Genomic DNA, 16,263 nt, shown 5'->3' on the forward strand with positions numbered 1-16,263 from the left:
AGCAGAAAAGGAGTCTGTTGAAGTAGTCAAGAGTACTAAAGAACCCATGGATTACAAGGAAAGACTGAAGGCAATGACGAGGAGTGCTTACAGAGGAAGTAGAATTGATTTCTGCCAGTCAGTTTGTACTTCAGGAGCAAAAGTAGAGAAAACAAATATCTGGAAGTGTGGAGGAGTTAGTGTGAGGAAGCCATTAGAATCACAGAATCATAGAATGGTTTGGACCCTAAAGATCATCAGTTCCAAACCCCCTACCACGGGCAGGGACACCTTCCACTAGACCATGCTGCTCAGAGCTCCAAAGACTATCATGGGGAGCAGAGTTGTGGCATGGGCCACAGCAGTAACATCCAGCTCATGGAATAAGTAAAGCCATGTTGCCTTCTCCTTTCATATTTATTTTCACATGAATTTTTTTTGAACAAAGAATTCTTTTGCATAAAGAACAGTCACTACAGCCTGGGTGCTGAGAACTACTCTAAAGAGCCCAGTGGTTAAAATGTTCTCCAAGACAGGAGACAAGGATTTGAATTTCTTGATGCAGAGGCATGAACTGAACACGGATGAGTACCATAAAATGTAAGCTATGGATTAACTCCCTTTCTAGTAGCTAATAATATTCTGCCTTAGTGTCTGACTAGTGGGGCACATACCAAAGAGAAGATGCAGTTACTCCAAATCCCATTGCATCAAAGGCTTTCTGTAAATCTGGGAATTTTTTTAAAATAAAAGCTGAACAAAACCTGTAAATTGAATGAAGCAGTCCAAATTATGCACATTAAGAAAAAGAAGAGTCTCAGGAGCAGAAAACTCTGTCATTTACCAAGTAAATGCTTAAGAAAATTCATTCACAGTATTATGAAACTTGGTCGGTTTGTACTAGGAGTCAGGAAGATATTTTTAAAAGTAGGGATAGATAAACCATTGGAACAACTTTTGGATAACAGAGAATCAGTCTCGTAAGGCCTTAAATGAATACTACATTTCTTCATAGGAAGGTAGTTTCTGATTTAGGCAGACCATAAATCTAAACATAAGGACTCTTGCTGTCAAGTTATACTGGATTTCAGAATAGCTGATTATAATGGTTCAGGTCAGTTTGTTAAAATTAATTTCACCCAGAAATGAAAAAGAAAGTGGGTTTCCTCTTGTAACTTCCAGACCCATACAACTCCCTGCTGGAAGGTTTTTCTGAAATTTCAAGGAGATCATCAGCACAAATTGTACTGTGACAACAATTTAAAAACAACAAAAAACAAAAGCCCCAAATCCTCCACTTACTGTTATGCAGTAATAAAATCTGGTTTTATGTCACAGCACAAAGATAATTAGTTTGGTTGGATTAAGTTGCAACTAGAGGAACTATTTGAGTTTGAAAATCTTTATCAAAAGTTCACCCTAATGGCTAGACAGAAAAAGATGTCCAACTATCAGTTCCTAACTCTCAACAAACCTGAAGCTGTTTTCCTGGACTACCACCAGTTTATTTCATTATAATGCCTTTTAAGAGATGTTATAACAGCCCTTTGCTCTCAATTTTACAGTTTGGGGAGGGTATGTGTGTATGGAGGTGGTAATTCTGAGATACTGGAAGCTTTCCAACAGGATAAGAACTGCTTTTTCCAGACATCCTGCTAACATCAATTTGTGGATGGATGTAACTTCTTATCATCTCCATTGCAGGGCATGGCTGTCAAAGACAGTTCCTGGGCCACTGTTCATATAGATTTGTTTGTTCTGTTCAGAAAGATAGGGGAGGAAAAATTCAGATACTCCTCCATTAAAAGGGCTGGAATAGTTAATGTCTAAAATAGTTTGTAGACAGCATTTCAAATAAGAGATTGAAATGCTGGATAAGGGGAAGCACTTTGAAGACTGTGATCAAGTTTCATCTTTGAAGACAGCCAAAAGAAAGCAGAAAAGCTTAATGGAAGAGGTTACTCAAGGTGACCTGCCATCACTGTTCCTGAATGTAAAAGGAGCAGCTTCATAAAAAGTTCTTTTTCTTTGGATCCAGAAACATAGCAACACAGACTGAATTTCAAGCTGTTGGGGGCAGTGGTGACTTCCCCTCCCACTCAGCCTTTGGGTTCACTGCTTCAAGAAGACCACCTACAAGTGTGAGTCCCATTAGAGTACAATACCAAGGGCTAACTACTGCAAAAACATTTCCTAAAAAAAGATTTTATATACATACATATATACATATACATACATATATATATATATATACACACATGTATAAATTGCCCACACTGCAGATATTTAGCCCCAGCACTAATATCTGCCAAAGGAGGCTGGGTGAGGGATTTCTTGGAGGGAGAGGTAAATTTAATTTTCAAAGGTGTCCAATTGGCACAGCCAAATACCACTTGCAATACAGTACCACCATGGAAAAGTCTTCCCAAGGAATTTTCCCAGGATTTTTTACCTAAAAAAGGCTAAGCCATAAAATATTGTCAAGATCTCCAGCATTTCCTATGAACATCAGCTAGGTAGCAGTATGAGAGATTTGAGTAATACTTGGAACGAAATACAACTACAGAGTGTTCCATAAGGGAAAGCAAACATTGCAATGTCCGTGGTTCAAAAAAAACCTTCAGGTGACTCATTTTTTATGAAGTTTCCATATTGCAAGGTTGATGGAAAAATATCATGGTATGCCTGCATGCTGAACAAAATTGCTCAGGAGACCTTTAAATCAGCCTAAGACACACTTGCAAATGCCACAGATATTTCTTCTCTGCCTGGTTTATGTAACATGTACTGTGAACCCTTCTTTTACATTAGAAATATCTTGGTCATGTAGCTGACTTACAGAAAGCATTAAAATGTTGTCATCTGTCTCAGAGACAGGGAAACAAATTAAATTGCACTGGACTAGAAGGACAAAGCAAAGCAGGAAACTAAAACAAATGTTGGAGTAGTGCTCTCCACTCCTGTAACAGAAGTTACCATGGTAAAACAAGCAAAGAGAAAAGACACTACCTCATATCACAAAAGATATGGAGAGATCAAATACATTTCAGTGTTATTTCAAGCTTTATTTTTTTCTTTCATATGTTGTATTTTTGTAAGAACTTACTTAAAAGATACTGTCTACAATGCACATTTTTCTTCTTGAGTGTCTGCTGTTGAGTACAACAGTAAAATAATTTCACAGAACTTCTACAAAAACAAACACAAACCAACCAAACAAACAAATAGAACCCCAGTAACATTTCTCCTTCCCTTCCCAAAAGAAAACTCTATACCTGTTTTTTCAGATTGTCTCTGAAATGTTCTTTTCTGTGTATAGAGCAGCAAGTAAACACATATATTACTGCAGTTTCTGCAGTCACTTACGTCTGCTTTTCCAGAGATCATGAAGACTGGGATAATTACATTCTCCAAGAGGCAAAACAATTTATGAAAAAAAATTACACATATTCTTATTAAAAATTAAAAAGGACTTTCATAATCAGCTGTATCAAATACGTATGCATGAATAATGACAGCTAGAAACCAGTCTCTGCAGATTGCTCATGAAGAGGATGTGCAGCTGAAGCCAGGGTAAGAAAAGAATCACAATAAAGAGCAGTTTCTTGGAGCTTTTATGAGGTCATTTGGCCTAGGCCAGATAAAAGCAAGTATTTCTGCAATACCCTGTAACAAGAGGGAGAAAACAGAATTAAAGTTTATCTTTTACAGCAAAAACAAAATTCAAAGTCAGCTTCTCAGGGATTAAGTCCACTGGAAAATAAAGTCTTCATTTTCTTCCAACAGGTTTTAGCTTTTAATTATGTAAAGCCCTCATGAAGGGATTTCTATCTTTTTGTAAATTTAATTCACAAAATGTCCTAATTACCTGCAGACATATTAATAACTCTTTGAACAATATATTAACATAGCAGGCTGAAATGTGTTTTCAGAACAACAGTTAAACAAGGCTTAAAAATACACCCTTCCAAGTTTCTTGTACAGTTCATAAGTAAATACATTATTGGTATTGTAAATGTGGTGAAAAACAACAAAGCATTGATCTCTTTCAGCTGTCCTCAGGTTATAAAACCTACTAGTACTGCAGACTGCAAAATACAGACATTTCTGCCCCTTCTGGGAATTGCCTTTATCTACACATTGTCATTTCCTTAGTGAATTCGAGCAAATTTTAAATAACAATTTTAATTCTCATAAAACTGAAAAGACAACTCATGAGAAGCCAACAAGATTAGTTAGATACTGTCTTCAGAATAAAGCCCTACTGCAAAAATATTAGCATAACTGTTGGAGGAGCAAATTATGAAGAAAGTCACATAAGAATATCTAGATTTATGGGAGAAGGGTTGGAAGCAATGGGCTTTTAAAAGTTTGATTATTTTAATTTCCTTTTTATAAAATGCCAGCTCTCCAAAAAAAAAAAAAAAAAAAAAATTGAGTTGTGTCAAAGCCATCTCCTAAGGAACAAATGATCTTTGTCAGTACATGAGCATGCTTCAAATGTCTCCAAGTCTCCAAGCCTAGAAGTAAAGGCTCTGCAGACATACTTATATCAGAACTGACAATTAGAACAGAGAACCCCTTTCAGAAAGGAACACAGGTACAGTAAGCCTTAAGAAAAGGACATGTTTTAAACCAGAGGTCCTGATTTCTCTGATTCGGTAGTGGTGTTTTACTGACAGCCTCCACTGATAGGAACAGTCTCCCTTTTTGTTCATGAAAAATAGTTGGAAGAACACAGCCCATGACAATATCACCTTCCACTTAAGAACCCTGAAAGTTTACTGAGTGTTCCTGCACTTCCAGCCACATTCCTCAGCTGTTCAGGTTTATCCAGGCACAGTCTATGATGCACAGAATATGGCTGTAGTGAAGTTTTAGCCTGAATATCAAGGCAGTTCCAGAAGATGCCTTCAATGCCATCGTCAATTCTTCTTGCCTGCAATACATGTTCTGTGATCCTTTACAAAAATCATGTTTCAGATTAGGTATGTGCCATTACATGGCACCCAAACAGAGAGTTGGAATGCATTTACCTTAAGATCCCTTCTCATATTGTTTCAAAATTAAACTACATAAGTTGTCATAATGAAGTATCAAATTCAAAGCTAAATTAATACTGACATTGGCCCTAAAAAGAACAAACAAATTCATTATTCTTACCTTGCTCTTCCTTTATTCCAAGTAGTTTGACTCCTAGATAAAAGGAAAAAAAATGCATTAGTACAATACAATGTACAATGTGCAATACAATCACATATTTATGCAAGGAATTATGGTTATCTAGTTGTGTGGAGGTTTTTTGATTATTTGAAGCCTTTTTGAAACTCCACTTAAAATAACAAGCAAACCCTTCTGTAAGATTCCAGTCCTAGCAAGAAATATCTCTGATTTGAACTCTAAATAAATAGCAGGATGTATTGACTCAAAAGATAAACATATCTTGCTTCTCTTGGGAAAAAAAAAATCTAGAAATATTTAAAATATTTTCAGATACTTCAATTCTTAACCTCACACAATTTGAAAGAGTGAGAAGTTTCTTCTGTTCCTGCCCAGATTGCCACTGTTTTCATTTAGGATGAGATTCTCAAAGCAAAGAACGATTGAGCTCAAGATCAAGGCAGGTGAAACTTATCTGCATATGATGTTTGACAGCCTTGCCAGAGGTAAATCACAAAACTGAGCTATAGCCTGCCTGGACCTACTCATCTGAGATCCTTTTATTGACGCTGATACTTCTGCTAAGTCGTTTCTGTATTTTCTGCCAGGAAGGACAAACATACTACTCTCAGTAAAAAAAAAAACAAACAAAAAAACAAAAAAAACCACAACCCAACAAATAAAAAAAGAACCAGTCTTAGGAAACAAATTAATAACCTTTTCAACTCAGATTGTACATAGTCTAATGAAGTTAAAACTCAGTTAGCACATCACATTACTCATTTAAACAAATGTAACCATTGTAGACTGCATACTGGAACCTTCTTTTACAAATATTCTCTTCTCAGTATTCCCTCCCATGTTAAGTAAACACTTTTTCTTTGTTTTGGGAAACCAGCATTTTTTAGCACAACTTGATCCTTCTGAAAATATATTAAAGACAGATTGTTTACAGAAACCTGTGGTATGCATGCTGGCCTTGTGACTTCAGGACCCTTTGAGCTCTTTTTGCTGTGCAACAGTAAACTTCATGACTTGTTCTTTCTTCAACTAGTCACAAATAGCATAAATCAAGTGCTGGATGAGACTCCAAAGAAACTTTCCCATGGGTCATGCTGCAAGACTAAACAAAGTGCAAACCCACAAACCATGTTTATTTAAAATAGTTTTATCTGTAAATCATATTTCCTCAAAACAAATTTATACAGCATCTTACTGAGTTCCTGTTCTGCACATGGGAAAGGAATAGAATGGGGTTTCCTGTCCCATACACACCTGTGTATGTAGGGCACAGTTGCTTTCCACAGCAAATATCTAGAATTATGCATCCACTGAAAGAGCAGACTCAGCATTCGAGGGAATATTTCTTTCTTATGCACCACACTGGATATAATGGAGACATGAGACAGGAAGATGCAATATGTCACCTTGACTTCTAGATTCTGGGTTTGCTATGGCACAGAGAATTTCAGCAAGACAACTAGTATTTCATTAAAGAAGAGCATAACTATAAATTTCATATGTTCACGCTGTGACCTCTCTCCATTACAGAATAAACAAAAGGATACTTGATAGTGCCCCTTTTTCATGCAAAAAATTAAAAAGTCTCTGTTACAGGCTTGCCATGCATTAGCTTTTGGTCTCTGCAAATCCCTACATACTTGGATATGGGCGAATCTCACAAGGCAGTGAATAACAAAATGTGCAACTGTTTTAAAGTTATTCTTTTATAACAACAGAAGTGTTTTACATTTGTGCTGTAACAGTGAACAAATACTATCTCAGTTCTAAGTCCCGGCTGAGTAATGATTAAATTAGGAAGAAATTCTTTAATGTGAGGGTGGTGAAGCACTGGAGCAGGTTGCCCAGAGACCTGTGGATGCTCCATTCCTGGAAATGCTAAAGGCCAAGTTGGCTGGAGCTTTGGGCAACCTGGTCTCGTGAAAGGTGTTCCTACCTGTGGCAGGCGGGTTGAAAGCAGGTGATCTTTAAGGTTCCTTCCAACCCAAACAATTCTGTGATTCCATGATATGATCTTATCCATTAAACCTCAATATTGAAAGGACAGTGGTTATCCTCCTATCCTAACATGTTTATCCTTATGTCAAAGGCAGTGCAAAGGGCATTAAAACTTTCTTGATAGCATACAGCAAGACTCAGGGCTTTCTCAAGGGTGCAGTAGCTCACAGATAGAATGGAACTTTATTATGTTGTATCCCATTGAAAAAGGAAACTACATAGCCACCTGTGGTAGCCGCGGTGTCTCGGGATTTGCCTGGCTAGCCTTGACACCGGCTGCAATGAGCAGTACGGTCCAGTATCCAGGGATACCTTCCCAATCCTGTGGGGTCTTTGCTGCGACTCCAGCATGAGCGATGACGAGAAATGAAGGAAGGACTCTGATGGGTGAAGAGCTGCTGGGGTTTTTGTGGTCCATGCGGGACCGCCTCACACCAGAGAGTCTGCCCAACAGAGCACAGATCATCGCTGTGCAGCATCTTAAATGCCGGGGAGGGGCAAGGGGAAGGGCACAGTGTAGGACCAACCAGGGGAATGGAAGAAGTGACTCTGGACAGACAGTAGAACAAATCAAGAAGGCAAAGGAGGGAATAACAGGGATCCTGCCCAATCACTCAATGCTCTCCCTGGAACTTTCCAGACACAGGGAGAGGCCTCGAAGTGACTGATAGGACCCAGGGGTTACATAACAGGTGACTGACAGATAACAGCAATCAGGGTAAACCATGATGGGGTAAAAATGGGAGTACAAGGAACAAACCACTACAACTTACATAAAACAGCATGAAAGCATGGAACAAATGCATACATGGAACTAATAAAACTAAAAACACACCACTTCAGCCACCCAGAGAGTGCCCTGCTATCCATAACCAAAAAGGCAGAAAAAATTACATTCGTTAAGATCCTTCTCAATATAAGAGCTTATAAATATTCCTAATAAAACACAAGATGTCTGGAGGGCATTTGAATTAATGAAAACTCATTTCCTATTGCTTAGGGGGACAATGGACAATGTAACCGCTCTCCTGCCCTGTGCTCAGACACAATATTTTCAGCCTCCTCCCCTTTTCTCCATGTCTTCTGTGATATTCATGTCCCTTTCTGAATACCCTAGCCCCCAGGAAATCAGGGCCTCGCTGCAGCTGCTCTAGAGCTCTGCCCTTGCTGATCTGCCAGAGGGCTGCAGTCAAACAATGCAGAATATGCACCACTTCTCAGAGTGGGCACTGTTTTAGTCTGTCTCCTATGCTAGTCACTGCTTTTCACAAAACACACAGAAATTTAATTATCTCTGAGACTTATAATCCCTCTCAAATTTGGCTAAGATTGGCCAGCAGCTGGAAAACCTTATTACATGCAGACAGACAGCGTGATCGTACAAACTTCATTTCTTTAGGAAACCAGGCTAATAGAACTAACAGTGAAAAATAGAGTAAGTACATCAACAATAGAGCAAACATTCAGTTTCTGTTAAGTGTGAAGTTGTCATGACTGTAAAGAGTTCAAACAGGAAAAAAAAAACACAAGAGGGAAAAAGAACAAATATTTCTTCTTTGGTGCCACTGCACAGATGGAATAAGCTCAAAAAATACCTTCAGGTCTTTACTTTGAGAACTTTTAAAACTTCTTTTAATCTTAGTATATAGTATGACCTGTTTCAGTTAGTTCCCTTGTAATATAAAATGCCAGGCTGCAGACTACATGACTTGTAAGCCCGGTCTGGAGTTCAGATCTTTTTTGTTTAAAATCCCAAAGGAAAGGAGAAGAATCTTGGTATAATCAAAGACACTAAGATTGTTGCCTCCAGCCTACCTTTTGAAAGATTATTTTTCTTTCTTGTACCTGTTACCAATGCTCATTTTTTAATTCCTATCCATTATGACATATTCTTTCATAATTTAATTTTTTTCCTGCTATATTTAGTCTTCAAATCTCATGTTATATCATAAAGGAAAAATAGATCTAGCATTACCCAACAGAAGGCAGGCTCCTTGGGAGTCATTAAGTAAATAACAGAGTAGGAGATTTATCACTTCTATACATGGGGTTTTATTGCATTTGTGTTGATGCATTCTTTGAATATATATAAAATACCCCCTCACATGGATTGGCTGCATACATCACAGTCATCTGTTGTTAAAACTGTGCCTGGGCTGAGCACCAATCATTTGTGGTACCAACCCCCACTCTGTGAAAAAGAGCATGTGCATCTGGCTAAAGGCAAACCTCTGCCATCTCTGCAGACAATGGCAAGGTTTCCAGGGGTTGAAGACAGGTGCTCTGATGGAGATGCTTGAGTAAGATATTGGGGATCTTGGCTGTGTCACATGCTTCCCTTGGAGTTTATCAGGAAACAGTACACAAATGGGGATAAAAGACACAAAATACCCTCATTGCCTTTGTTAACCAGGCAACATCCAGCAGACTTTACCTTTTGTACCTTCACTACGTATCAGGTGGCTGTGTCCTGCCTGCAGTCTCTAATTCTGCTATCTGCAGACATGCTGTCCTTCAGGAGATGGCTCAGGTCTGCCATACACTGTGCTCTCTTACTCACACTCTTTAACTAGCCTGGACATTTGTAACTTCCAGAAGCTTCCATCCGCTTCTGCACTGCCTGATGTGTATCAGATCAGTAGAGCTGCTAATGTCTGCTCACAGACCTTATGGGAGGTTGAGCCAGCATGTCCTGTCTCCTCTCACAAAGACCAAGAACCAGCACAAGCCCAGGGCTTGCCCAAAGCTTGTAGTGATGAAGACACCCTTTTCCCACTTCCAGTACATAGAAAATCCCAGTAGGAAGAATATATGCTTTTTAAATATGCCTTGACTTTGGAGATGTTGAATCAAACTCTTCCTGGAATTCACTGGCCAACATATATATCCTCTAATGTGTACATACACATCAACTAATCCAATTCAAGCTTTTACATTTTATCAACTAAACACCTTTCTCTATACTGTCACACACACTAAATTCTCTTAGACTCTCATCATTTTGCTTCCTAGTCTTCCTAACTCTTCTATTTCTGTACTAGGGTCCTTTCCTCAATAGAATTTCAACCTAATGGAAAACTCCATGATGGGGAATACATTTTTTTTTTTTTTACACTGAAAAGTGCAATTCTAAACAACAGTCACATTAATGTTAGAAAACAGTTAAAATAATGAATGGATGTTTAATAGATTATGGTCAAGATGTCTTTTCTTCAAAGAATCCTTACAAATACTTTAAAATCAAATATAGTTGACTCTTCTTTGTTGTTATTTTATATAGGTAAAAATGAACAGCTATACATGGAAAGAAATATATAGATAGATAGTTGATACAGTACAGATATGGGATTTTTCCCCTCCAACTTCAATATAATATTAAAATATTTACAGCATATTCAAGCATCTTTCATTTAAAGACTTTAAAAAACCCCTAATGATTTCACTATCTGAACTTAAGGAAGTATCTTGGATGTGGCTCCTTTCAGTGAGTACCTCACATGCAAGGCCACTGAGTTCTGCTGCAAGAGCAGCTGTCCCTCCATCCTCCCATTTGAACAGGTCATATTTTAGACAGAATTTCTTCTTGAAAGGTATTGAGGACAGCCAGCCAGGGCTCTAAGTTCTGTCTGGCAGGCTAAACACACAGAGACACACAATAGTGTGTGGAGAAAAATTCAACATTTAAACAATCCCATTGCTTCTACATTCAGTATCAAAAAACTTACCAAGGTGCCATTATTGAGGTAGTCCAGTACATCCAGGGTGGTAGATATTATTAGGCTGTATTTTGTTCTGGAGCCGGTCCAGGAAAGCATTATTTACCCTTAAAGTACAATAAAAAATGAATAATGACTGAAGGCAGCTGAGAAGTTCACAAACTATTGAAATTTAACATTCTGTGAGTGGCTTTCCCTTCCCATCTGTTCCGTGCCTGCCTTCCCATATTTTTCAAGCCTGTGCTGCATAACCATGGACAGGCATGAGATCAGGTGGATTTAATTTCCAATTCACCAGATGCATCCTTATCCTGGGATCAGCCTGTTGGGATTAAAAGGCACATCTTGGCTGCTGTGCATAATGCACCAAAATTCTCCATAGAAAGATGACCTGTGTACCACTACCCACCTTTTTAGGGAGGTTACCTATTTTGACAATTCATCTTAGATAATCTTTCAGCCTTCAGTGCACAAGGAAAGTTTCTAGAATAATAAAAATGGGAAAACCCACTTAAGCTTGTTACTAATAGAGACAATTTATGCAGCTGACAACTTTTTCTGCTATCCAGCTCTTAAATTCTAGCATTTTCTTGCACTGCTCTATCAATCTGGAAAGCATGGACAAATACAGACACAGTTTTCCTCAATCTGTTTAAAATATTTTCACATTTGGATTGTTCAGCATGGAGAAGAGAAGCCTGTGGGGTGACCTTACAGCAGCCTTTCAGTACCTAAAGTGGGCTACAAGAGAGATGGAAACAGACTTTTTACAAGGGCATGTGATAATGGGGAAGGGAGAATGCCTTTAGACTGAAATGAGGTAGATTTAGATTGGATATTAGGAAGAATTTTTTCACTATGAAGTGCTGAGGCACTGGCACAAATTGCCCAAAGAAGTTGTGGATGCCCCATCCTTGGAAGTGTTCCAGGCCAGGCTGGATGGGGCTTTGAGCAACCTGGCCTGCTGGGAGCCGTCCATGTCTATGTGAGGGACGTTGGAACTAGATGGCCTTTAAGGTCCATTCCAACCCAAATCATTCTATGATTGTTCAAAAACTGTTTATTTTTCCCCTTGATTACTGCTTAGGACTGACATACGTGCTTAGACATGACTGCTGCTTTAATGTTTTACAATGGTGTTGGTAAGAATGAGATAAAAAACAAAATACTGGGTTATTTCTGTCTAGCAATATCAGATGGTCTGAATCAAAAATCCTTCATTGACTTCTGTGGGTTATTATTTCAATGTCTTTGCTAGAGAAAAAAAGTAGAAATTAAAGCAGTGGTTGCCTACTAAAGGTTTTGGGTTTTTTTTTTTAATATTTACATAATGATTAGGAAAAAAAAAAAGGAAACAAATGGTATCTTTACTTTTGAGCTTGAGCACTGTTTCTTTTTACCAGCTGAAAACAAAGCTGAGAATAAAGCTGTGCTTCAGGATAATGAAAAGTCAGTTAAGTGACAGAAGTGGAAGATGAGAACTGTTGAGCACAGAGAGGTCACAGTAGGGGGTGCAAAGAAATGCAGCTGCAGAAGGTCTTGTTGCACTGCAGGTTCCATCTGAATCGATATCAAATCCCAGGTTTAGCTCTGTCTGCTAACCTTAGAGACAGTCAACCAAAAGATGCAACATGGAAAAGTAGACCATTCTAAAATAAATAAAAGTATTGATATAAAAATGAAAATTATAGACACCTAGGTTCATATACAGATACACAGATAAAGCACGTCCTAGCTGAAGCTACTGTACAGTAGTCATCCATGAAACTATTAATAGTTTCTACCCTATGTTGTATCCTATGCTGATAGGATAAATGAAGTGAGAAAGTCACTCTGGGTCATACTGCATACAGTGAGCAGTTGTAATAATGGATATTAGTGGCTCATTTGAAAGCAAAGCTAAACCAGAGGTGAGGTCAGGGATCCTCATGGCAATAGTCTTCTAAAGCATGAGTGCTTGAAATTTTGAGGCCCTTTCCAGGTGGGAATTCAATTTGAGTGCATTCTGCATTTTTTGCACCATACCTCCTCTGTTAATTTTTAAGTGCTCTTGTCCTGGATTCATCTTCCTGCTTTTGTTTCAATTCCATTAATTCAGCCTGGCAATGATAAAAGTGAAAATCAAACAAACAAATAAACAAACTTACTTTTAATTAACATACTTATGCTGCAAATCTTATTAATTCCACACAATGTTAACCTCAGAGTCAGAACTCCTCTCAGCAGCATTTTACTTATGTGACTGCACTATGTTAAAAACTGAGCTGGTTTTTCTGTTCAGCATGTGGATGATTTTTGTTTGTGCCTTAAAAAGTGGGAAGTTACAGGATTCAGACATTTACGGTCCTAGATTTAAGGGGGTATGCCAGACAGCAGTCTGCTTTCTTTTGTCCCAAAACACAGATTTGAATTTCCTGGTGTGTCCAAGGGAGTCAATAGCCAAAGTCAGGAGCAGAGGCAGCTGCCATGCCTACAGGATAAGAAGGAGACATGTCCTTCACCTCCTGCCTCTACAGAGTGCAAGCAGAAGATGAGATCTGGGATATGTGATGTGGTGTGTCACCTCCAGCTTCCTGGGGCTCCCTTCATGGTGAGGAGAGAAAATGGTACTTGTTGAAAATGGTATCGTGGAAACATATACAAGCTCCCAGCATTGCAACAGACTCCCAGCCTCACGTAGTATTAAGGTATATAAACAGTGTTAAAGAGAATTCTTTTCAGAGGAGAGCCTGCTCATACAATTTTAGCCAGAACTGTGAAGAAAACACAGTTGGTATGACTCTGGTCTGTATGTGTGCTTGTTTGTCCAGCTCTTTCTGCCTGCAACACACCCAAGATCTTTCTGCAAAGGAGATTTGGCTTGCAGGGCAAGAGAGAAGGCATAGGAACAGACCCATCTTTCATGTTTTCCATAGCAACTGCACAGCAGTAGGAATAGAAACTAAAATAAAATGATGTGGTTAGATAAAAGCTTCAATAACTGAATGGAACCACAAGACTTTTTTTTTTTTTCCCTGAATCAATTTAAGTGGAACATTAAGTAAAAACTATGCAATAAACGTATGGAGAAAATCAATAACTGAGAATGTGTTGTGTATCAATATTTGTCTAGCTCTAAAAGAAGAAACAGGATTAAGAAATAAAAAAGCCAACCTCAATTTTCACTATTTTAAATAACTATTCAACCTGAAAATTAAAACTCAGTATCTGACTTTCCAATATGCCGACTCCTCTCTTGGAGTAATGTTCTGAAATATATTGTGTGTATATGATGTGGTGTTCAAAGTGTACTGAAAATTTCTAAATCAAGCAATACATACTAAAACCTGTTCTGAAGAAAAAAAGGGAACTGACAATACCTACACATTTTATAGCTGCACTGTGCTAGGAGGTACACACAAGGCAGAATTCACAATTACACTAATAAATATTAGTCTGAAGTAGAAATGAGCCAACACATATATCTGAGGGACAATTATTGGAGCCCTTAAAATACATATTATTTACAGTGGGTTTGTAAGTAGTGCATTACCCGGTACAATACGTAGCAGCAACTGTGAAGGCAAGGAGACCTTGGAACCACACAGCAAACAAGAGCAGCCTTAGAAGCAGCCAACACCTCCTTAGCAACCCATGGAAATCACTAAAGAGTCTACAGCTCTACACAAGTCCCTTAAACCAACCCCATGAATTAGGGGCATGCTAATTTACATTTGTAGATATTTTCTCTTTGGAAGGATCCATGTACAGACTACAACAGGAACTCATCCAGGCTGGGTTTCAAAAATTCTTCCTTTGTATAGGTTCTGGGAATAAGTATACACCTGATGGGATAGCAATTAAGAGAATCTCTTTCGCCCCACCTTTTTGTCCCAGTAACATAGTTGTTAGAATATTATGAAATGAGGATACATCCCCAACATGTAAAGAAAGATATCTGTGAGGCAAGATGAGTAACTTCTCCAGCTCTAGAAAAAACTCAGTGCATGGAATTTGTTGTGCTAAAATTCTCCTACTGGGGAAGTAGCTTAACATTAATTTGGATGTTAGTAACAGCAGAGGCACAGCAAGTGGCTCAGCACTTGATCACTTGTTTCCAAATTATTTACTAGATTTTCAAGTGCTGCCCTCCCTGTATCTTCATAGTCAGACCTGAAGCCAAGACAGGTGACTTTGCACAGTGTCATCACCTTTGGTAGAAGAACTTTATGTGGATATGGTACCTAAATCTATACCAGAGGGACGACACATTTCAGGAAATGTAAGACGCATATGCTGGATGTGGAGTTCAAAGTTGCAGTTATGGCATGCCTGCTTTTCAGACAATTCAAAACCCTTTATTTAGGTAGTCAGCAAGGGCACAGAGAGGTGTACTATAATTAACAGCAAATCTGAACATTTCCACATCCCCATTGGAAAAAGCAGGGCCCATGGCCCTTAATTGTCTAGAAAGAGACAATTCAGAGAGATCATCCTTAATTTCTCAGTAAGACGACTTCTGCCTGCAAGACAGTAAACTGCTTTCCTTAGCCTATGAAATCAGTTGCCATGGTCAAAAAACCCTCTGCACAATTATTCAAGTGGAGAGGTGAAAAGGAGCTCATTTTCCAGATGCAAACAGCCTTGAACTCAGAAGATAATTGTCTTGTCCCTGTTTAAATTTTACAGCTTGACTCATCTCTCTCACAATATTTGAAAACAGTGACTGAAACACTTCTGCTAAAGAGAAGTTCTGTGCATAGGCTACAAGTAATCAATGTATTTAATTGGTTTCACAGCATGCAAAAATGATACAATATGCAAACTGTTAATGTATAATTACCTTCCTCTGTTGTTCTTGCTTCATTTCCTCCAATCTTCTGTTTTCATCCTCTCTAAGAGCTTGCTTATAAGCATGGCTTCTTTTCTATTGTTCAGCAGAAAATAAAAATACATTGGTGTGGTGAGAGGGGGGCAAACTCCCAAACCTTATTCTCAAATTGCTATATGGGTAATTAACAAACACAAAGGTTGAATGATTCCAGTTATTTAAGTCTCAAGACTAGAATTTCAACAAGAAGTGGCCTTAAGCTTCTCAGTCATTCAGTTTGGTTGAATGTCCACCTGTGCATCTCAGGCAACCACAGCAAATGCAATTGTGTCCCAGTGACAACCATATACATATTCTGAGAAGTCAGAGAACACGGTTGGAATATATGACAGTGAGATGGGGTATTCTGGGAAGAAAGAAAAGTAATTAAAATATTGCCAAGATAAAAAAGCAGAATGGAGGCCTTGTAACAGAGGGCAACACAGAATTTTTTGTGGAGGTGGGGCAACAGGAGAGATCAAATCTGCTATTATTTTTGAGGCATCAAGAAAATTGAAAATCTGAACCACACATCATGAA

At 38.4% G+C, this 16,263-nt stretch overlaps 1 protein-coding gene across 1 annotated transcript in view; it reads right to left on the reverse strand.

The window, feature by feature from the left end:
- Positions 1-3,052: 3,052 nt before the first annotated feature.
- EPSTI1 (epithelial stromal interaction 1) overlaps positions 3,053-16,263 on the reverse strand; it is a 50,003-nt gene continuing 36,792 nt past the window's right edge. Inside the window, exons 8-12 of the mRNA XM_083855000.1 lie at positions 15,697-15,780; positions 12,900-12,973; positions 10,884-10,981; positions 5,143-5,175; positions 3,053-3,645 (exon numbers count right to left, since the gene is read on the reverse strand). Of these exons, the coding sequence (XP_083711126.1) occupies positions 12,908-12,973; positions 15,697-15,780 (150 nt within the window). The 3' untranslated portion in view covers positions 3,053-3,645; positions 5,143-5,175; positions 10,884-10,981; positions 12,900-12,907. The remainder of the gene's footprint in view (positions 3,646-5,142; positions 5,176-10,883; positions 10,982-12,899; positions 12,974-15,696; positions 15,781-16,263) is intronic.

The sequence above is a fragment of the Zosterops lateralis genome, assembly GCF_965231275.1.
Source record: "Zosterops lateralis genome assembly, chromosome: 2".
NCBI classification, from domain to species: domain Eukaryota; kingdom Metazoa; phylum Chordata; class Aves; order Passeriformes; family Zosteropidae; genus Zosterops; species Zosterops lateralis.